The following is a 22,277-nucleotide window of genomic DNA, read 5'->3' as shown; positions in this document are numbered from 1 at the left end:
GGTGTCAACATCCGATGAGACGGCACTAGGAGTTTTCGAGAGAAAGGTTTTGCGGAAGATTTACGGTCCCTTAAACATTGGCAACGGCGAATACCGCAGAAGATGGAATGATGAGCTGTATGTGTTGTTCGACGACATAGACATAGTCCAGCGAATAAAAAGACAGCGGCTACGCTGGCTGGGTCATGTTGTTCGAATGGATGAAAGTGCCCCAGCTCTGAAAGTTTTGAATGCAGTACCCGCTGGTGGAAGCCGAGGAAGAGGGAGACCTCCACTCCGGTGGAAGGACCAGGTGGAGAAGGACCTGTCTTCACTTGGTATTACCAATTGGCGCCAAACCGCCAAAAGGAGAGATGCGTGGCGCACTGTTGTGGACTCGGCTATAACCGCGTAAGCGGTTTCTACGCCAGTTAAGAAGAAGAAGGATCAGCTGATACACGGGCCTAGTGTGCCATCATTTCCACAATATTTCACATACATCTATCCCCTACGTCATCCAAATAACACATTCGTGCGTAATTACAGTCAAAAGTACATCTATTTTATATTTTTAAGCCAAATATTAATTACTGTTTTCACTATCGCTATATCTAAATATAATACCAATTCCTATATAAAAGTAGGGATATCCATAATATTTCTATTTTTCGTTTAGAATAAACTTTTACATCCTTCGGTTTCTATCAATGAAAATGCGAGGAAAAAGTTAAATTGGTATACAAGCTCACAGACTTCGTCTGGTCCATGTCATCCCAAGTCTCTATATTCTCTATTTTACTCTTCCTTCGTGTCCTCAATTCGTCAACGTTGTAGAACCACATAAAAAACGCATCCGATCTGCAATTACTTACCTTTAGAGGCTATACACTAGATGGAAAATTTTTACGAGGTCGGGAGAGATAATAGATTCAGCGCTATATGAGTCATAATGTCCTGCCCTCCTATGTCACGTTCTTTATCTTCAGAAATCAGTCTATAGAGTTCATTGACTATGAGTAACACGACATTACTTGAAAACAAGTAAGGAAGGGCTAAGACATTTTATACTCTCGAAATTTATTTATTTAACTTTATTAATATTATATAATACAAAATTTGACCCACATATTCGTCATATATATTGTATAAAGTCCATTGAAAATTGGAAACCATAATATTAGGTTAGAAGCATCGAGGTCCTCATGTTCGATATATGGGGCCTTGACAACCTATGGTCCGATTTCGGTGATTTTTAGATTGGGGCTGCCAAACTATAAACGTAGTATTTGTGCAAAGTTCTGTATCGATATCTTTACTAGTGCTTACTTTATATATTGTAGTAAACGATTCGGATCGTCTTAAAATTCTGGTATATAGGAAGTAGGCGTGGTTGTGAAGCGATTTGGCCTATTTTCACAACATATCATTGGGATGTAAAGAAACTATTACAAACCAAGTTTTATTGAAATCGGTCGTGTAGTTCCTGAGGTATGGTTTTTGACCCATAAGTGGGCGATGCCACACCCATTTTCCATTTTGTAAAAAAATCTGAGTGCAGCTTTCATCTGCCATTTCTTATGTGAAATTTAGTGTTTCTGGCGTTTTTAGTTATTGAGTTAACCCACTTTTAGGAGTTTTCAACATCACCTTTGTATGGGAGGTGGGCGTGGTTACAATCCGATTTCCTCCATTTTTGGACTATATAATGTAGTACCTAAAAGAAACGACTCTAGAAAGTTTCCTTGATATACCTTTTGTAGTTTGCGAGATATGTACAAAAAACTTAGTAGGGGGAGGGGCCACGCCCACTTCCCCAAAAAAAATTACATCCACATATGCCCCTTCCTAGTGCGATCCTTCATACCAAATTTTATTTGCATAGCTTTATTTATAGCTTAGTTATGGCACTTTAAGTGTTTTCGGTTTTCGCCATTTTGTGGGCATGGCAGTAGTCCGATTACGCCCATTTTCGAACTTAACCTTCTTATGGTGCCAAGGAACACGTGTTCCAAGTTTCATTAATATATCTCAATTTTTACTCAAGTTACAGCTTGCACGGACGGACAGACAGACATCCGGACTTGAACTTTTCTCGTCACCCTGATCATTTTGATATATATAACCCTATATCTAACTCGTTTAGTTTTAGGACTTACAACCAACCGTTATGTGGACAAAACTATAATACTCTCGTAGCAACTTCGTTGCGAGAGTATAAATATACACATATGTATATTTCTGCAGCAGATACAACAGATAAAACCTTCCTTTATTTGAAGTGAAGCTTTCATTGTGTGATGGTTGGAGAGAATGTTTTAAGCTTATTTCTAGATATAATTCGTTGTCTATAAAAAACTAAACTACTACGACTAAATATTAATTAAATACTCCAATCGCTTCTGAAATATTTATTTACCACATCATACATTTAGTACTCAAATATACGTAACGGTATTCACCAGAAGTAACCCGTGAAGTTAAGACAGCAAAACTTCAGGGGTTACTTAAGATGGATCATGAACCCAGCATCTCACTGAATGGCCACCTGACTGAATGGCCAATGGAGACTCCGTTTGCTTCACGAACTATCGTGCTAAAAAATTTTATTAGCAATTCCAATATCCTTGAGCAACAAGGGGGAAACACGATAATGCGTAGCCGATTGTTCGCAAGTCAAGTTGCAAAGCGAATTGGTTCTGCAATTATAAGCGAAAGCAACAGCTAAATATCGCTGTCAGACCAGTGCAAATTCATGAACGGTTCATTAAAGCGTTTCGAGCCAACGATTAGAGACGATGAGAGCGGCGGTGGTGAAATCTCTAAAATACCCTTGAAAAGGTGTAGTGCAACTAATCCACATTACAATTAAAATAAAGTGAAGTGTATTTTGAAACCTCGTGTCATTATTGTTTTCGCTTGTGCTTCGCTACACCAAGCTGCATTATATCCAAGATTAAGCGTTCACTTAATAATCTCACTAACTTAACTCACATATTAACCGATATATATGATATAAAGCCCATCGGATTTTTGGAAACCTAATATTAAGTTTATTGGACCAAGATGAAGTAATTACCAGATTTTGCCCATTTTTTGGCACAGAGACACACTATTGTAAGAAACATATATTCTTCTATCTTTCTTAAGTGGGCGACAACACGCCCATATTAAATCAAAGGAATGTTAAAAACCTATTCCACACCTCTTATCGCTTTTTGTGCTCCATTAATCGCGCAGCCATTTTGTTCATAGGACTGGTAATACAAATACCGAACTCCATGCGATATATGTAGAACAAATTCAAATCTGCCAGTCTATCAACACTAGATATGGCCATGGTTCTCAGCAACCAGCAAAATTATTTGCTTATAACTCTGTAAAGCTCTTAGTGGACCGATGAGATTTAGATTGATTGACTTTTCTACGGCAGGTTTTCCAATCCCCATATGCCCTTATGAACCAGTGGCCAAAATACACTTTGTCAAAAAGATCCGTAAATATTAGTAGGTCCCACACTTCATACAGGAATGAAGACGCAAAAGTTATTCAATATTTGGCGTCATTGGGCAAAGATGGTCATCACGATTTCTAGGTTAAGAGTTACAAGTTACACAATGCTGTTCCATGTTCGAAATCTGTAACTCAGTTTATGTACGTATGCCTGTATACTACATTACTGATATAACATTATTCCTAAGTTGAGCACAATGGATGTAAATTACATCTAACTGAAATATTTATTCTTCGACCGCACCCGAACTGAGGCTCTCCTTACTTGCTTATATTCAATACCTACATATATTCACAACAAAATCAAAACAAAACAGAAATCGGTTCTTATCTTTCACTTTCCACATTGCGGGACACAATATCATGGAGAGTATTCCACATTCAAAAATGTTGGTGAACGGTGCGCTCTTTGTGCTCTTCATGGGCACCGTCTGGACGGATGTAATATTGAACAAATCGGGAAGACTGCGATCTCTACCTTACAACTGTGTCGAGGCAGTGTGCGCCGCTGGTTCAGAGGCCAAAAGTGGCATCTACCAAATACGCTTGCCGTTAGATGGTTGGGCGCATCGACCCTTCTACGTTTACTGTTTACTCGATGACAAAGGCGGTGACCCCTGGTTGTTGGTACAGCGTAGGCAAGACGGAGAAGTTAATTTCTATCGCAACTGGAATGATTACAAGGCTGGCTTTGGAAGCTTGGACACAAGTTTCTTCATCGGCTTGGACAAACTGCATGCACTCACACAGGTGCAACTGAATGAGCTACAAATCGTATTGCATGATTTCGACGATACCGTTAAGTACGCCAACTTTAAAAGCTTCGCTGTGGGCGACGAGAACGAAAAATATGCATTGAATATATTGGGAGACTTTTCTGGAAGTGCGGGCAATGGCACGCTCTACTATAACAGTGGGCAAAAGTTCAGTACATACGATATGGTGAACAACTTTAAACCTGGGCGTGAAAATTGTGCGAAATATTACAAAGGGGCCTGGTGGTTCAGAGGCTGTTTTTGGAGGTAAAATTCTATTTGCAAGTTTCCTAAAGTACTGCGCCGAATTATTATTGCTCTATTCTATAGTCATCTAAATGGCGAGTATATTAATGGTACTATCCGTAATGGAGAAAAAGGCATCATCTGGAATACATGGCGAGGCGTCAACTATTCGTTGAAATATGCACACATGGCTATAAGGCCAATAGATAGTACAGAAATGCGGGTACATGGATGTAGGAAGAAGAGACATGAGAAACGTCAATGTAGGAAGACGAAAAATCGGGCACAAAACACGACAAATAAAGACTAGATAAAAAGTCATACCATATATGAATTGTATATTAATTGCTATTCGGTGCTTATAGTCATAAAGTAAGTCCGAAAGAGACATTTTTTTAGGACTTAGAAGTTGTTGCAACAAATCCGGGAATGTTCTAGAAATAAATCAGCAATTCAAATGCAAAGTCGTGTGTTTTTCCTTTAAAGTATAAATTTGTAGATTTAATTACTTTTGTGACCACCAAAGTCGATACAAATTGTATGATTTGACTTGTGTTGCCAAAGAGGCTTCAATCTCGGCACTCCTTTCATCGTCTCGAATTGATTATTATCTTTTCGTTCTCCATTAGCGATAAACTGTGTAGCACGTAACATCTATAGACAGTGATTTATCTGACACCGCTTTGTGGCCACAGGCCCATAATACCACTTTTCCTGCGTTATCTGAGATACATGAACTCCACTAGGACCTAGAATCGTTCTATGTTAACGGGTAAAAGCAATGAAAAATTCAGAGATATGAACTTTAAAGGCAACTTGAGAAAGCGTAGCCGATTGTTCGCATGTCAAGTTGAATAGCAAATTCGTTCTGCGAATGTAAACGAAAGCAACAGCAAAATGTCGCTGATGGCAATGGTCGACTGTTTGTAACGACTATAATACCTTTGAAAAGGTGTAGTGGAACTAATCTTAATAACAATTAAAAAGAAGTGAAACTGAACCGTGGAACCGAAAGAGAGGCGATTTTGAGGATAATCATTGTTCGGTTTTGGCGATTTGTAAGTTCCGCGGCCAGACTAGCCATGTCACGGAACTCCTCCTAAACGGCTGGACCGATTTTATTGAAAATTTGGGTGTGTCTTCTTGGATTCGAGTTTGGTCTAGAATAATTATTTGACCAAATTTAAATTGTTTATTTCATATATTGTTTTAATAATAATAATTGAATTATATGTTTATCGTTTTTTGCTGTGAAATATATTTTTTGCTTTGGTTAAGGTGCCTATGGAAAATGTAGATTATATCCCTACTTTGGTTTCTTAGTAACTATATCCTGTAATTAATATTTATTATATAAAAAAAGCTTTCGAACTTCGAAATCAAATATTTCGATTTTGGAAAATCGGAGAATGCAATTTTTACTTATATCTCAATCTCCCAAGCTGGGCCAATACCCAGCCGAGTGTTGTACAGTGTAATAAATACATAAATTTTGTCTCCTTGGTTGATCACTCGCTATGAAAAATTATAAATTCTTCAGCTACACCCGAACTTAGGACGTTCTTACTTAAAACAGAAAACGTTTCTTATCTCTGCCAACAACCACATTTATACATGTTGGAGAGGCAAATTGCCTCACTTCTCTCATTGCGAGATTCTATATCACAAAGAGCTAGAGTATAAATACAGCTCCGTCTATATTCGAGCGATTAGTTCAACAAAAACTTACGAGATGATACTTTCATATGGACAAATGTTGGTGACCGCGGCGTTGTTGGTGATGGTTTTCTTGGGCACCACCTCGTCGGATATGCTATTGAACATATCGGGAAGTCTGAGGCATCTACCATCGAACTGTGTTGAGGCAGTGCGCTTGGAAGGTTCAGAGGCCAAAAGCGGCATCTACCAAATACAATTACCGTTAAAAGGTTGGGAAGATCGACCCTTCTACGTTTACTGTTTACTCGATCACAAAGACGGTGATCCTTGGTTGTTGGTGCAGCGTAGACAGGACAGATTCATAGACTTCAATCGCAACTGGACTGATTACAAGATTGGTTTCGGAAACTTGGCCACAAGTTTCTTCATTGGCCTGGACAAACTGCATGCGCTCACACAAGTGCAAATTAATGAGCTACAAATCAAATTGCGTGATTTCAACGATGCCGTTAAGTACGCCAACTACGATAATTTCGCAGTGGGTGATGAGAGCGGAAAATATCCATTGAATATTTTGGGAAAATATTCTGGAAGTGCAGGCGACTCCTTACTCGAACATCACAGTGGACAAAAGTTCAGTACATACGATCAGGATAACGACAATTCGTCTTCGAATTGTGCGCAAACTTTCAAAGGGGGTTGGTGGTTTCGAAACTGCCTCAACAGGTAAAATACAATTCCCCAATTTTAAAAAGTGTTACACTGATTATTATTGTACTTTTCAGTAACCTAAATGGCAAATATTTGAAAAGCACTGACGAAGAACAAAGGAAGGGCCTCATCTGGTTTTCATGGCACGGCTTCTCTAAATCGTTGAAATATGCGCATATGGCAATAAGGCCAAAAGATAGTGCAAAAATGCGGATACGTGGAATTAGGATGAGGACATCTAAAGGCCAGTTAAAAAGTCATCAAAATTAATATGCATCTATCATATACCATATCCAATTCATTTACGATAGTCCGAAAGAGACATATTTTTGCAGGACATATTTATTGTTTTAACAGATCCAAGAATGTTCTTGAAATAAATCAGCAAATCAAATGCATAGTCGTGTTTTTTATTTCTTTCTTAAAACAATACATTGCTGCTTATATACTTTGCTCTCTCTTAAGCATTCATTTTTAACTTTCTAGATTTCATTACTTTTGTTGCCACCGAAGTCGATACACTAATTACAGAGTTTTGTTTTTCTCACTTGCGATATCTCAGTAAAGATATATGTTTATATATATACATTTAGCGTAGGCATCGCATTCGCGGTTATAGCCGAATCTATAACAGCGCGCCATTCATTCCTCCTTATTGCTCAACTTGTGTTGCTCAAAGTCAGCTTACACAGCCGTATTAGTTTTGCGGGGATACCAAATTCATACAAAACCGCATAGAGGCGGCTACTTTTAGTGCTGTCGAAAAAAGCTTTGAAATCGACAAAGGGGTGGTGTGTGTCGATTTTCTTTTCACAGGCTTTTCCAAGATTTGGCGCATGGTTAATATCTGGTCAATAAAGCCACACTGATAAGGTCCAATCAGTTTGTTGACGGTGGGCTTTAGTTTTTCACACAGTACCTACGATATAACCTTATGGGTGATATTGAGGACGCTTATCCCACGGTAATTGGCGCAGATTGTGGGTTTTCAGGGTAGATTGGGCAGAGTCACTTAGGTTCCAATCGTAGGGCATGCTTTCGTTCGACCATATTCTGCCAAGAAGCTAATGCATATGCCTTATAAGTTATTCGCCGCCACCATATTTAAATTGGTCGACCGGCAATCTTACAATTTTAAGAAGCAACGATCAAATGACAGTTAACAGTTAATTATTCACTTACTAATGGAAGTCCGTAGTCACAAGTTTCTGGGCAATATAAGAGGTAGAGAGTGAGAGAAAGAAAATAAGAGCATATGAGACTTAATTGTTAATCCTCCACGAAAACGTCACACCACGAAGATAGTTGAAATGTCCGACTGCTAGTAAGAAAACGCTCGTTACACCCAATGTGTCTCCGCAGCTTAGAAAGCGTAGCAGATTGTTCACAAGTCTAGTTGTAAAACAAATTCGTTCTGCGAATGGAAACGAATTTTTAAGCTCCGCGAACGGATTCTCCTACTACCGAATAAACATAAACATTTCACAGGCAGGTTTTCCAATACCATTATATGTCAATATCTTTACTGAGATATCGATCAAATTACTCGGTTTCAGACAAAAACTCCATTAAGGAATGAAGACCCAAAATTTGGTTGGTTGGAACTTAAGTGACTATCTTTTTTTTACTTCTCCACAACCCGTATAATAATTAAGGTCTCTCTGAATTGGGCCTAGTTAATATGTAAATTGTGTCTCCTTGATGGGTCACTCGCTTTAAAAATATCAATTCTGCGGCTACACGCGAACTTGGACTCTCCTTACTTGCTTATATTCAATAGAATCAAAATAAAACAGAAAACCAAAATTAGGAGAGGCAAATTTTACATATCTCACTTCCCTTAATACGGGACCCAATATCCCGAAGAGCTAGAATATAAATACAGCTTCGTTTATATTCGAACGATTAGTCCAAAACATGTATACGAGGTGATCATTCCTAACAAAAAATGTTGGTAACCGCTGCGCTGTTGGTGCTCTTCTTGGGTATCGTCTCGACGGATATACTATTGAACAAATCGAGGAGGGTGAGGGCTCTACCCTACAACTGTGTCGAAGCAGTGCGCGCCGCTGGTTCAGAGGCCAAAAGTGGCATCTACCAAATACGCTTACCGTTAGATGGTTGGGCGCACCGACCCTTCTACGTTCACTGTCTACTCGATCGCAACGGTGGTGACCCTTGGTTGTTGATACAGCGTAGACAGGACGGAGGAATTACATTTCATCGCAAGTGGAATGATTACAAAACTGGCTTCGGAAATATAGAAGGAAGTTTCTGGATTGGTTTTGACATACTGCATGCGATCACACAGGTGCAAATTAATGAGCTACAAATCGAGCTGCATGATTTCAACGATACCGTTAAGTATGCCTACTACGAAAGCTTCGCTGTGGGTGATGAGAACGAAAAATATGCATTGAATATGTTGGGAAACTATTCTGGGAGTGCAGGCGATGGCTTGCTCTACTATAACAGTGGCCAAAAGTTTACTACTATCGATCGGGATAACGACGGTAATTATTGGAATTGTGCGGCGAAGTATAAAGGGGCTTGGTGGTACGACGACTGTCACCACAGGTGAAATTGAAATCGCTTGTTTTCTAAAGTGTTACACCTAAATATCATTAATCTATTCTTTAGTTGCCTATTTGGCGAGTACCTTAATAACAATAACAAAGCAGAAGGTAAAGGCATCCTTTGGAGTACATGGCACGGGGTCTATTATTCATTGAAGTACACGCATATGGCCATAAGACCCAGAGATACTGTGGAAGTTCGGATACATGGTTGTAGGAAGAAGATAAATGAGGTACATGAACGTAGGAGGAGAAGAAGTGGGTCAAAACAAGGTGGGAATAAAAAAGACGGACAGAGATCTGAAAAGGGGAAAGACGTACAGAGACCTGAAAAGAGGAAAGACGGAAAGAGAAGTGACAACAGGAAAAATAAGTCAAAAAAATGTGAGGCTCACAATTGTAAGAAGAGGATAGAGGCAAAGAGATGTAAAACGAAGTTAAAGGGTCGGAAATGTAAGAAGAAGATAAATAAGGCAAAGAGATGTAAAAAGAAGATAGGACGGAAATGTAAGAAGAGGATAAATAAGGCAAAGAGATGTAAGAAGAAATTAGAGGCAGAGAGGTGTAAGAAAACGATAAAAAGGGCAAAGAAATGTGGGAAAAAGTTGAAGGCAAAGAGATGTAAAAAGAAGTTAAAGGGATGGAAATGTAAGAAGAGGATAAATAAGACAAAGCGATGTAAAACGAAGTTAAAGGGACGGAAATGTAAGAAGAAGATGAATAAGACAAAAAGATGTAAAACGAGGATAAATAAGGCAAAGAGATGTAAAAAGAAGTTAAAGGGATGGAAATGTAAGAAGAAGATGAATAAGACAAAGCGATGTAAAACGAAGTTAAAGGGACGGAAATGTAAGAAGAAAATGAATAAGACAAAGAGATGTAAAACGAGGATAAATAAGGCAAAGAGATGTAAAAAGAAGTTAAAGGGATGGAAATGTAAGAAGAAGATGAATAAGACAAAGCGATGTAAAACGAAGTTAAAGGGACGGAAATGTAAGAAGAAAATGAATAAGACAAAGAGATGTAAAACGAGGATAAATAAGGCAAAGAGATGTAAAAAGAAGTTAAAGGGATGGAAATGTAAGAAGAGGATAACTAAGACAAAGCGATGTAAAACGAAGTTAAAGGGACGGAAATATAAGAAGAAGATGAATAAGACAAAAAGATGTAAAACGAGGATAAATAAGGCAAAGAGATGTAAAAAGAAGTTAAAGGGATGGAAATGTAAGAAGAAGATGAATAAGACAAAGCGATGTAAAACGAAGTTAAAGGGACGGAAATGTAAGAAGAAAATGAATAAGACAAAGAGATGTAAAACGAGGATAAATAAGGCAAAGAAATGTAAAAAGAAGTTAAAGGGATGGAAATGTAAGAAGAGGATAACTAAGATAAAGCGGTGTAAAACAAAGTTAAAGGGACGGAAATATAAGAAGAAGATGAATAAGACAAAGAGATGTAAAACGAGGATAAATAAGGCAAAGAGATGTAAAAAGAAGTTAAAGGGATGGAAATGTAAGAAGAAGATGAATAAGACAAAGCGATGTAAAACGAAGTTAAAGGGACGGAAATGTAAGAAGAAAATGAATAAGACAAAGAGATGTAAAACGAGGATAAATAAGGCAAAGAAATGTAAAAAGAAGTTAAAGGGATGGAAATGTAAGAAGAGGATAACTAAGATAAAGCGGTGTAAAACGAAGTTAAAGGGACGGAAATATAAGAAGAAGATGAATAAGACAAAGAGATGTAAAACGAGGATAACTAAGACAAAGCGATGTAAAACGAAGTTAAAGGGACGGAAATATAAGAAGAAGATGAATAAGACAAAAAGATGTAAAACGAGGATAAATAAGGCAAAGAGATGTAAAAAGAAGTTAAAGGGATCGAAATGTAAGAAGAAGATGAATAAGACAAAGCGATGTAAAACGAAGTTAAAGGGACGGAAATGTAAGAAGAAAATGAATAAGACAAAGAGATGTAAAACGAGGATAAATAAGGCAAAGAGATGTAAAAAGAAGTTAAAGGGATGGAAATGTAAGAAGAGGATAACTAAGACAAAGCGATGTAAAACGAAGTTAAAGGGACGGAAATGTAAGAAGAAGATGAATAAGACAAAAAGATGTAAAACGAGGATAAATAAGGCAAAGAGATGTAAAAAGAAGTTAAAGGGATGGAAATGTAAGAAGAAGATGAATAAGACAAAGCGATGTAAAACGAAGTTAAAGGGACGGAAATGTAAGAAGAAAATGAATAAGACAAAGAGATGTAAAACGAGGATAAATAAGGCAAAGAAATGTAAAAAGAAGTTAAAGGGATGGAAATGTAAGAAGAGAATAACTAAGATAAAGCGGTGTAAAACGAAGTTAAAGGGACGGAAATATAAGAAGAAGATGAATAAGACAAAGAGATGTAAAACGAGGATAAATAAGGCAAAGAGATGTAAAAAGAAGTTAAAGGGATGGAAATGTAAGAAGAGGATAACTAAAACAAAGCGATGTAAAAAGAAATTAAAGGGACGGAAATGTAAAAAGAAGATGAATAAGACAAAGAGATGTAAAACGAGGATAAATAAGGCAAAGAGATGTAAAAAGAAGTTAAAGGGATGGAAATGTAAGAAGAGGATAACTAAGACAAAGCGATGTAAAAAGAAGTTAAAGGGATGGAAATGTAAGAAGAGGATAAATTAAATTGACGGAAATGTAAGAAGAAGATGAATAAGGCAGAGAGATGTATAAAGAAGGTAAAGGGACGGAAATGTAAGAAGAAGATGAATAAGACAAAGAGATGTAAAACGAGGATAAGTAAGGCAAAGAGATGTAAAAAGAAGTTAAAGGGATGGAAATGTAAGAAGAGGATAACTAAGACTAAGCGATGTAAAAAGAACTTAAAGGGATGGAAATGTAAGAAGAGGATAAATTAAATTGACGGAAATGTAAGAAGAAGATGAATAAGGCAGAGAGATGTATAAAGAAGGTAAAGGGACGGAAATGTAAGAAGAGCATAAATAAGGCAAAGAGATGTAAGAAGAAGTTAGTGGCAGAGAGGTGTAAGGAAAAGATAAAAGGGGCAAAGATATGTGGGAAGAAGTTGAAGGCAAAGAGATGTAAAAAGAAGTTAAAAGGACGGAAATGTGAGAATAAGTTAAAGGGAAAGAGATGTAAGAAGAAGTTAGAGGCAGAGAGGTTGAAAAAGAAGTTAAAGGGATGGAAATGTAAGAAGAGTTATCCTGACACACAGATTGAAGATGTACCATATATAATATTGTACCCTTTATAAAGGAGATAAATGAAATAAATGAATATACATATTTAGATAAATTCCGGTTTTCATTCATTCACTGTCTCTTTCAAAGATCTAGGCAGAAAAGTCGCCGAAAATCTATATGACGATGCTTTTAAAGTGGTGATGAGTTGCGAATGTGGCAAAGCTTGCTGACGTGATTCGAGCAGTAATGTTTGGTATTACCGGAACAACATCCACACCTGGTATCCGAATATGACCTTAAAGATTTCATCTACCACAATATGAGACTTTCATTGAATTGTTTACGCGTTACATACAAAAATGTGGCTTCCCCATTATCTGGTAAAAGCCCCGACTAGTCCAATTCCAAAAGCTAAATAAAATAATCGGCTTGTCGTGCTCAAACCGACTACTTTGCATGCTGGAGACTAAATTGTCTTCGCTTGGAGGTCCATTTGGGAAAGAAACACCGCGATCTCTCTGATGACCAATATGGATATCTGATCCATGGAATTAAAAAGCTTACAAAACAATAGAAGAACAGAACACAAAGGAGAGGGATGTAGGGCACAAAACAATATTGTGCGGTATTCCCGTTCTAAGTTCCAAAATGCTTTAAGTTCGGTGTACTGGCTGAAATGTTCGAGTGTCAGTAGGCGAACGCTAGTAACATCTAATATTTCTCTGCAACTGAGAAAGCGTAGCAGATTTTTCGCTGGTAAAGCGTGGTAAAGCAAATTCGTTCTGCGAATGTATACGAAAGCAACAGCAAAATGTCGCTGCTGACGGTGGTCAACTGCGTGTAAAGGATATAATACCCTTGAAAAGGTGTAACTCATCTTAATAACGGTTAAAAAGAAGTGTTACAACGTAATTTAGAATGGAAGTAAGTTAGTTAAAGGTGCGCTTTAGAACTGCAACAGAGGCGATGTTGAAGGCAATCATTGAGCGGTTTTGGCGATTTGCAAATTGCGCTGCAGAACTTTTCTTATTAATCAGTATTTTATAAAGAAAGTTCAACAACGGGTGGGTCACTCGCTATTAAAAAATATAAATTCTGCGGCTACACCCGAACTTACGCACTCCTTACTTGCTTGTATTCTATATATATTTATAACAAAACAAATTATATACTTGTTAGGAGAGGCAAATTGTTTGTCTTCCACTTCCCACATTACGGGACACAATATCACGGAGAGCTGGAGTATAAATATAGCTTAGTTTAAATTTGAGCGATTAGTCCAAAACAAGTAAGCGAGATGATCATTCCACACATAAAAATGTTGGTGAACAGTGCGGTCTTGGTGCTCTTTTTGAGCATCACCTCGTCGGATATACTATTAAACAAATCGAGGAGGGCGAGGACTATACCTTACAACTGTATCGAGGCAGTGCGCGCCGCTGGTTCAAAGGCCAAAAGTGGCATCTACCAAATACAATTACCGTTAGAGGGCTGGACGCATCGACCCTTCTACGTTTACTGCCTACTTGATGGCAACGGTGGTGACCCTTGGTTGTTGCTACAGCGTAGGCAAGATAAAGACATCAACTTCTATCGCAACTGGACTGATTACAAGATTGGCTTTGGCAATTTGGAAACAAGCTTCTTCATTGGTCTGGACTTGCTACATGCGCTCACGCAGGTGCAATTTAATGAGCTGCAAATCGAATTGCATGATTTCAACGATACCGTTATGTACGCTAACTACGATAGTTTCGCTGTGGGTGACGAGTATGAAAAATATGCATTGAATATTGTGGGAAAATACTCTGGAAGCGCGGGCGATGGTGCTTTCCACAATCACAGGGGCCAAAGTTTCTCTACATACGATCGGGATAACGACCGTTGGTGGGATGGCAATTGTGCTGGAAAGTATAAAGGGGGCTGGTGGTACAACACCTGCCACTGGAGGTAAAAATCAAATTGCATGTTTTCTAAAATGAAACACATAAAAATGATTGCCCTATTCTTTAGTTGCCTAAATGGCGAGTATATTATTGGTACTAACAACGAAGAAGGGAAAGGCATCATATGGAAAACATGGCACGGTGCCTTCTACTCGTTGAAATATACACACATGGCTATAAGACCAATATATAGTGCAGAAATGCGAGAACATGGCGGTAGGAATAGGACAAATGAGGCTCACTGGTGTAAGAAGAGAACACACAGATGTAAGAAGAGGATAAATAAAGGCTAGTTAAAAAGTCGTAAGTCACGTATAAAATACCACTTTTACCAGCACGTTTTGATTGTTCTAACAGATTCCAGAATGTTCTAGAAATAAATAAGCAAATCAAATACTAAGTCGTGTTTTTTGTCTTTAATTCCTAAGCTATGCATTGCTGCATATATCTTTCTGACTCTCTCTCTCTTTTAGGCACCTCAAGTTAAGCTTGTAGATTTAATTACTTTTTTTGCCACCGAAGCCGATACACCAATTACAGCGTATTTCCAACTATTCGTTGTACAACGCTTCGTTAAGTTTTGTTGCAAAAGAGGCTTCAAGCTCGACACTACTTTAATGGCGTCGAATTTCTTTCCAATGATCATTCTCGTTAAAAAGTTGGCGCTCTTTTACAATTAAGTTCTCTCTCACTCTATCTCTCTCTATTTCTATTTAACATATTTTATTATTAGTTAAATGACGATCTGTAGTTGAGTTAAAGATACGCTTAAATTACTTCGAAAGAAAAACCTGGACAAGATATGATTTATAAGATGATGAGATACAAAATCGGTATTTCGAAATTATCAAGATTTTCACAAAAGCCTATTTCAATACCGTGAGTTTGAAGGAGTTCTTTAAGCAACTTAATATATGTCTATTTGTATACTCAATCATTCTATCTCGCTTTCTCTCTTTATCGCTTTCTCTCTGTCTATATATCTACATCCCTCTCTCTTTCAGTGCTAGATTTTTATACAAGCGATGAGTTTGCCAAGAATAACATAGGCAAGGAGAACTACATGTGTTTCTGCAACAGATGGTACAAAAGAGACCTTTACTTTGACACGCAAGGTCAGCAACAACGAAATGGGTTTAAAATTTGAAGAATTGTCTTTACCAATAAGACTTATTTGTTCTACATGTGTAAATCACAACAATGGGCCAAATACAAAATGGTAATACAAAAGAACTATTCACTTCAAATGAAAGCCAAAAACTTATGGATGTTCGAAAATGTTCGAAAAGTTCGACAATCCCAACAACTGACTTACGAGGTCACCTAATTGCCGCGCGCTTGGACCGAAGGTGTTGGCATTTCATTGCCGTTGGCTTCTTTGCGCTGCACGTAAATTTAAATTAACAGACCAGCGGTGATTTTCACTCAATGACACTACATGAATGAACATGCATGCACACACTCACTCACACACATCACACGGCACTGTCGACTGCGCCTTTTGACCTTAAGCGTTAATTCATTTTAGCAGTTTTTGGAATTCGTGCAGCGAACTTTTCCCGTTCGGGTGCTTTCAGCCAAACTTTATTAGCAATTCTCACTTTTTCCACACTTGTGAAATTGTGAAAACGTGCGCCGCGCCCACAAACCCGCATCCGCCAACGCGCCACCACCACAAAAATGCCGAAAACTATGTAAAAGCAAGGTAACGAAATTTTCAAAATAAATTAAAAAGAAAATCGAAAAAAAAGAAATTATTAAAAAGTCGAGCGAAATAGTCGAAATGTGTCCTTTTAATGAGTTCCACACACACAGACTGAGCTTGAAAATATGTATGTATGTATATTAATTGTGGTTGTGAAGCAGACGAACGAACCTCGCTTGATTGTTTTTGCTTTTGCTAGTCGGTCCATAAGTCGGTCAGCGCTTCGATTTGCCGTTTTGTATGTATGTATGTTTGTGTGCGCCCCCTGCAATTAGTTGCACGAGTGCTTTTAATACCTCGCATGATTTATGTAACGAATTTTTAATCATTGTACAATGTTCGGTTACTCTTCTTTGTACGAAACTTATTTCTTTTAATTTTTATTAAAATTTTTTTTTTTTGGTTTTCATTTTTTTGCATTCACACCGAACTGTTGAAGCTCAGAGTGCGCAGGATATGCATTGAACTGCTGTGCCAATCGGAAATTATGCCTTCAAAGCGTGTGGCCAAGTTATGAAAATTGTGAAATATTGCGATTGAGATTGTTGTATCGGCTACGTGGTCGATGGCACGTCTGATGGCTGTTGAAAAGCGTGAATTTGCTTTGAATCCAAGCCGGTGCACAGGTACTGCTTAATTGCGACCATTAATTGCTGATACTATTGAAACAAGGTGACCGGCTGGTTGCCAGAGAGAGTGTAGAAATTTGCTCAAGACTCAAACAGGGTACATAATCGTAAAAAAAGAGGTAAAAAGCAAAAAAATGTTTCCTCCGAAATGGTCCCTTTTTTATAGAATCCCAAGACAATCCCGAAAAACTTTTTTCGTTTTACGAAAAATTCGATACCTGTTGTATTCAGACCCTAGTATAATATCTCGAGTTCTTAATTTTTTTAGAAAAGTTCCAGTCTCTTGTAACAGTTTTTAGTTTAAATTGTAATAAAATCGAACTTATGAGGCTCATAAGCCTACAATATTTTGAATGCACTGTAATCCATTTGATTTTTGACATGAGTCGAAAGACAGGCAGTCGCTTAACAATTTAACGACGTCACCAATCAAAGGTCCATTTCCTACAAATTGACAAGTGTCATAATTCCGCATTTTTTTCTTTGCTGACACACCTCTATCTTATATACATGTAGTATACCCAGGCTAAAAATAACACTTTCTTCTTTCTTTCTAGATTAGGATACGTTATGTATTCGAACAGATTTTAACACTCAAATTAGTTGTCATTGAAGGAAGGTCAAATGCGCAATACAATCCAATTTACAATTGTCATTTTCCGTATTAAAGCCGATGCTTCGCTGCACACATCTACACAACACATCTACACAGAGAGCACCGAGCACAAAAAGATGGGCTCATAACAATATAGACAGCTGCTATTGCTTCATTTCCAAAAATAAGGTACAAAAATAACATTATCATAAACGCATTATTAGGCCCAGATTACGATGGAGAGTGTGTGACCGTTCGAGCTGATAGTTTGCAGGACGGGGACAGTGACGCCACCAAAAGTCAACGATCACAAAAGGAAGAACAAAACGGGGAAAAAACCCCGAAAAGTCAAAGCTTGACACAGTAGAACGGGCAGGTGGTTGAAATAGACGGCAATCAGCGCCAAATCAAAATCGATAAAGCCAATAGTCAACGTATAATACCGAGTAAGCTCAAGAGAGTTCACAGTTGTACCGTTATGTGTGCACTGTGTTGGGCTAGAAATGGTAGTAGTCATTTCGACAGCAACAGCAGCACTCAACCTTTATTAGTGTCAAACGGAAAAGGGCGCGCAACCTTCGACCCTCGTTTGTGCATAATATTTTCATATTAAAAAAAAGAGACTACAGTTTTGTTGTAGATTGGGTAGATGCCGTTATTGTGTGTAGTTGTTGAAGTGTTGTTTCTAAAGTAGTGATCAGTGTCATATTAGGCGGCTTTATCCATTCATTTGTTTGCTCTACTGCCCGCCAACTCATGGGACTGCGACTGCGACTGCACGAGTAGTAAAGGTAGAACCGAACAACAATAAATTTGATTCCATTTTCAATAATATGTTTAGCCATTTTTAGGTAAAACCTTAAGATTTATAAAGATAGGCTTATAAAAGATTGCTTTTGAAGACAAATATTCATATCTACCAAGATTATGTGAAAATATGCAAAATGTGTTTTGATAGGTTTGTCCAAAGTACAGCAGCAAAAGTTCAATTGGTTCTAGTTAAATCTTCAAAACCTCACCTGATGAGCACTGCTTCTCAATATCCACTGAATCGTTCGAGGAGTTCACGAGTTGCGATAGGCAATTTCGACAATGTGGGGTTTTGAAACAATATTTAGGTATTAAGTTGAACCTTATGATTCGGAACTCATTCCTATCATTTATTGGATATTAGAAAATCACTTTGAGCAGATATAATCGAGTAGTAGAACTAATCCTATTCCCCACGTGCCCACGACAGTCGGTGCTACGTAATCGGAACGGAGCCGGATTTTTAATCGGCCAAGGACTGTCAAATCGCCAGCATTCTTGAACATTATTTGAATAATGTTGTATGCCACTACAACAACAACTAATGTTTACACTCGTTTTTTTGTATTTTTATTTTGCAATTTACTCAACTCTTTTGCTCTAAATTATGATGCCTTTGCAATCGTGCGCCCCGCTTCTTTGGCTATGTGCGAAAATGCAAAATTTATGCGCCAAATATTATGCAACAAATTTCTGCCACTTAACTATGCTCGTATTTGAGCAACTGCCGCTGGAGCAACTGAATTTTGCATTTTACTGCACACACACACACACACACCGGCGCGCTCAAGTATGTACGTCCGTTATGTAACAGCCGCGCGGCAAAGTCGGCATGCGAGCGCTTTTATTATGTAAATTTCGTGATATCAAGTATTTCGTTTCGCTCGTCGATTCGATTCGACAATAAAATGAGTGAAATGTGTAAAGAAAGAAATTTTACTTTACCTTTGCTGCAGTGCCCGCCCGCACGGCCCGCGCTGTGCCGCCAATGGCAGATTTGGTACAGGCGGTCGCGGCTAGTGCATACTTCACAGCCAACAACTATTCATAATGTGACTTACTTAGTTACCCACTAAGCTGCCACTTTCGGCCGCCTTTTGTGGCTCCAGCGTCGACGGCGGCTGCTGCGGCGCTTACCTTTTTCAGTCGCTTTATTTGCCCTGCGGAATTCACTAAGAAGCTGAGCTGAGAAAGCGAAATATTTGCGATAGTCCAAAATAAGAAAAAAAAAAACAAAATCGAAAAAAATGCGAGAAAAACTGCAAAACCAAGCCAAGTTGTAGGCGCCAACAACACTTTGATATGAAATATGCACGTGTAAGGGCAATAATGGCGCGCTTGTGCGTTTGCCATGGCATTTTTCCACTTTTATGTGTTTTTCTTCACTTTTTTCACTTACTCTCTCATCGGCGCTTGCGAACATTTCTCGCATAACATAGATTTTCAAGCGACTGATAGACACACCAGTTCATCTACATAATTCTTCTGCAAAAAATTGAATGTGTGTGGCTGCTTACCGAGCCCGTCAGCCAGCCAACTTTACGACTCTTTCATAGTGCTGACAAAAATGAGATTCTTTCGCATTTTTATTTGTGCGACTTCATTGCCGACGTGTGTGTGTGTGTGTGGTAGGTACAGCTGTAAGTCTTATTTTGCACAGGCGTTGGAATAAGTTGGCATTTGTGCTAGAAATTTGCATACGCCTTGCTGCAGCCGCTGCACGTAGCAGCCTTTCAGGCGCGCGCACCTTTGCTACGCCTACTGGCATCTTCGTGTGAGTATTGCCCGTATTATGGCGCAAGTATATATCCAATAATATACCTGTGCTCGTGTGTGTTCCCCATCAATTGTGTATATATTTAGGAATTATTTGCATTTTATTTGTGCATAGTTTCTTCGCTTTGGCCTCGTGCAACATATTTGCATGCCTGCAACGCCTACGTTTTCACACCAAGCCAAGTAAACCAGTAAGCGGAAATTGTGTGGTCCGCAGTTAGAGCTTATTTGACACATTAGTAGTAACTAAATTTCAGAAAATTTGTTCGTGCAACAGCATCGCAGTATGTTCAGTACAATACTAAGTTGCTTCTTCGCGGAAAGAATGGAGGCTTGCCACATTTTTGGAAAATTAAAATATTTTTTAATGAAGATAAGATATAGAAAATTAAATTTCGCAAAATATGATAGCTTAAAATGTTTTGTGGGTAGGGTTGCCACCCGTCACAAAATTATGATAAATATTGCCAGCTTAGAAAAAATGTATTAAACTTAATTAAATTAATGAACAATAACTTAGCAAGATTAAAAAATAATTATGTCATTAATTTGCTTTCATAAAATATTTTGTGGGTGGCAACCCGACTCAAAACTTTATATTCAAAAATTAAAAATATAAACGAATTAAAACAAGATCTCTATAGTGTAAAAGTAAATGAAAAGTAGTATAATGAGTAAAATTACAATTGCAAATATGTTCTAGCAGGGTTGCCAGCTGTTTGTTTAAGAAATTCAAAATACTTAAATTAAGAAACTAGATTAAAAAATAGTATGTTAATATCTTAAAAGTTTAAAATTTTTTGTAAGTAAGGTTGCCAAACGTTAATAAAAATTTTGGATTCAAAAATCTTAAAGATAAACGAAAAATAATTTGGTTGCCAACTTAAAGTTGAAATAAGTTAAATTTACTACCGAAAATAAGTTTGAGCAGTGTTGCCACCTGTTCTGCAAAATTTTATTAAAACAAATTGATAAAATAAATTGAAAATTATAGTTTGCTAACGGTACATAACTTTGAGGCTTAATCAGCATTAGAAGTCATAACATGTCTTATAAACCCCAAAAAAATTGTAACTCTAACGAGTTTCATCAAGAATTTGGTTTGTTGGGTGGCCCGCACTACATCGCCGCCGCCCTAGTAGTCTAATGCAAAATTTATGCACATCCGAAACTTTCGACATGAAATTCGATATATTTTTCTTTGGCGTGATATATGCGATATTCAACCTACACTTCAACCTGCAACCAAAACAACAACAACAACAGCAGCAGCAAGTGCATAACTTGCTTGTGAGGAGTCGCAACTGCACACCCCACCCGTGCCCCACTAACTCAAACGCCTTTGCATTTTATTACTTTGTCGTCGCTCCACAACTTCCTACGACAGCACAGCACATCAATATTCCGTTGTATTTCATTAAATGCACACGCTGTCGTATTGTCGTTGTTGTTGTTGTGCTGTGTCGCAACTAATTTGCATTTCTTCATTTGCGCCGTGCGACAATTAGAACGCAACAGCAGCAGCATCAACAACAACTGATGAATGCGACTGCACGGCATTCGATTGCATACACATTACACCGTACTCAGTTGCAAGTTGCTGATAAATGTTGCAAGTTCGCCAGCAGTTCGGCAGACTGCGTTCGGAAGTGCTGCGCGACAGTTGACTGCATTTGCATTTGGAAAGTAACAGTTAATTTCTTGGGAAAATTTCTGCTTCAACTTTTCCGTTCGTATCAAATAATTACAATTAAAATAAATGCTATTCTACAACTTTGACTTTGTTTGCGCACATTTCAGTTACTCCCCTGCGGAGCGAGATGCGAGATGCGAGACGAAGGTGAAAATACGACTCCGTGCAAGATGTTGCAAGAAGTTTTGCAAACTAATTTATTACTGTGAATTTATTTACTTTCAGCAATAAAATACATGTAATTGGCCAGTTATTTGCTGGTGAGTACTTGAATTGATAAAACGAAATTATATGTAGTGAAATGCTGGAGGGAGATATTCCTAGCTATTGTTGCGGTATTAAGGACAACAAGTGTCTCAGATATGCAAAACAAAAAACAACAAAACTCTGAAATCGAAGTAAATATTTACGAGTTGCCAACGTAGTCAGTAAAACTTAAAGACTGTCGAACATCAAACTCAGCAAACATCTTCCAAGCATATTGA

The 22,277-nt window shown here is 38.0% G+C and overlaps 4 protein-coding genes across 4 annotated transcripts; all 4 read left to right on the top strand.

The window, feature by feature from the left end:
• Window positions 1-3,827: 3,827 nt before the first annotated feature.
• On the top strand, window positions 3,828-4,965 carry LOC105221235 (microfibril-associated glycoprotein 4-like). The gene is made up of 2 exons (XM_011198031.3): window positions 3,828-4,511; window positions 4,575-4,965. Exons 1-2 carry the CDS (start codon window positions 3,853-3,855, stop codon window positions 4,798-4,800), a joined length of 885 nt encoding a protein of 294 aa, XP_011196333.3. The 5' UTR covers window positions 3,828-3,852; the 3' UTR covers window positions 4,801-4,965.
• A 1,243-nt stretch (window positions 4,966-6,208) lies between these two features.
• Window positions 6,209-7,258, top strand: LOC105221236 (fibrinogen C domain-containing protein 1-like). Its single transcript, XM_011198033.3, has 2 exons — window positions 6,209-6,875; window positions 6,935-7,258. The coding sequence occupies exons 1-2, from the start codon at window positions 6,223-6,225 to the stop codon at window positions 7,128-7,130; spliced, it is 849 nt and encodes a 282-aa protein (XP_011196335.2). The 5' UTR covers window positions 6,209-6,222; the 3' UTR covers window positions 7,131-7,258.
• A 1,500-nt stretch (window positions 7,259-8,758) lies between these two features.
• Window positions 8,759-12,723, top strand: LOC105221485 (uncharacterized). The gene is made up of 2 exons (XM_054233721.1): window positions 8,759-9,437; window positions 9,501-12,723. The coding sequence occupies exons 1-2, from the start codon at window positions 8,809-8,811 to the stop codon at window positions 12,118-12,120; spliced, it is 3,249 nt and encodes a 1,082-aa protein (XP_054089696.1). The 5' UTR covers window positions 8,759-8,808; the 3' UTR covers window positions 12,121-12,723.
• Window positions 12,724-13,828: 1,105 nt separating this feature from the next.
• LOC105221483 (ryncolin-1-like) lies at window positions 13,829-14,990 on the top strand. Its single transcript, XM_011198513.3, has 2 exons — window positions 13,829-14,588; window positions 14,652-14,990. The coding sequence occupies exons 1-2, from the start codon at window positions 13,936-13,938 to the stop codon at window positions 14,875-14,877; spliced, it is 879 nt and encodes a 292-aa protein (XP_011196815.3). The 5' UTR covers window positions 13,829-13,935; the 3' UTR covers window positions 14,878-14,990.
• The last annotated feature ends 7,287 nt before the right edge of the window (window positions 14,991-22,277 follow it).

Source organism: Zeugodacus cucurbitae, chromosome 6 (genome assembly GCF_028554725.1).
Source record: "Zeugodacus cucurbitae isolate PBARC_wt_2022May chromosome 6, idZeuCucr1.2, whole genome shotgun sequence".
In the NCBI taxonomy this organism is placed as follows: domain Eukaryota; kingdom Metazoa; phylum Arthropoda; class Insecta; order Diptera; family Tephritidae; genus Zeugodacus; species Zeugodacus cucurbitae.
Note: the sequence above shows the minus strand (reverse complement) of the source record. Positions and strands in the feature narration are given on the sequence as shown.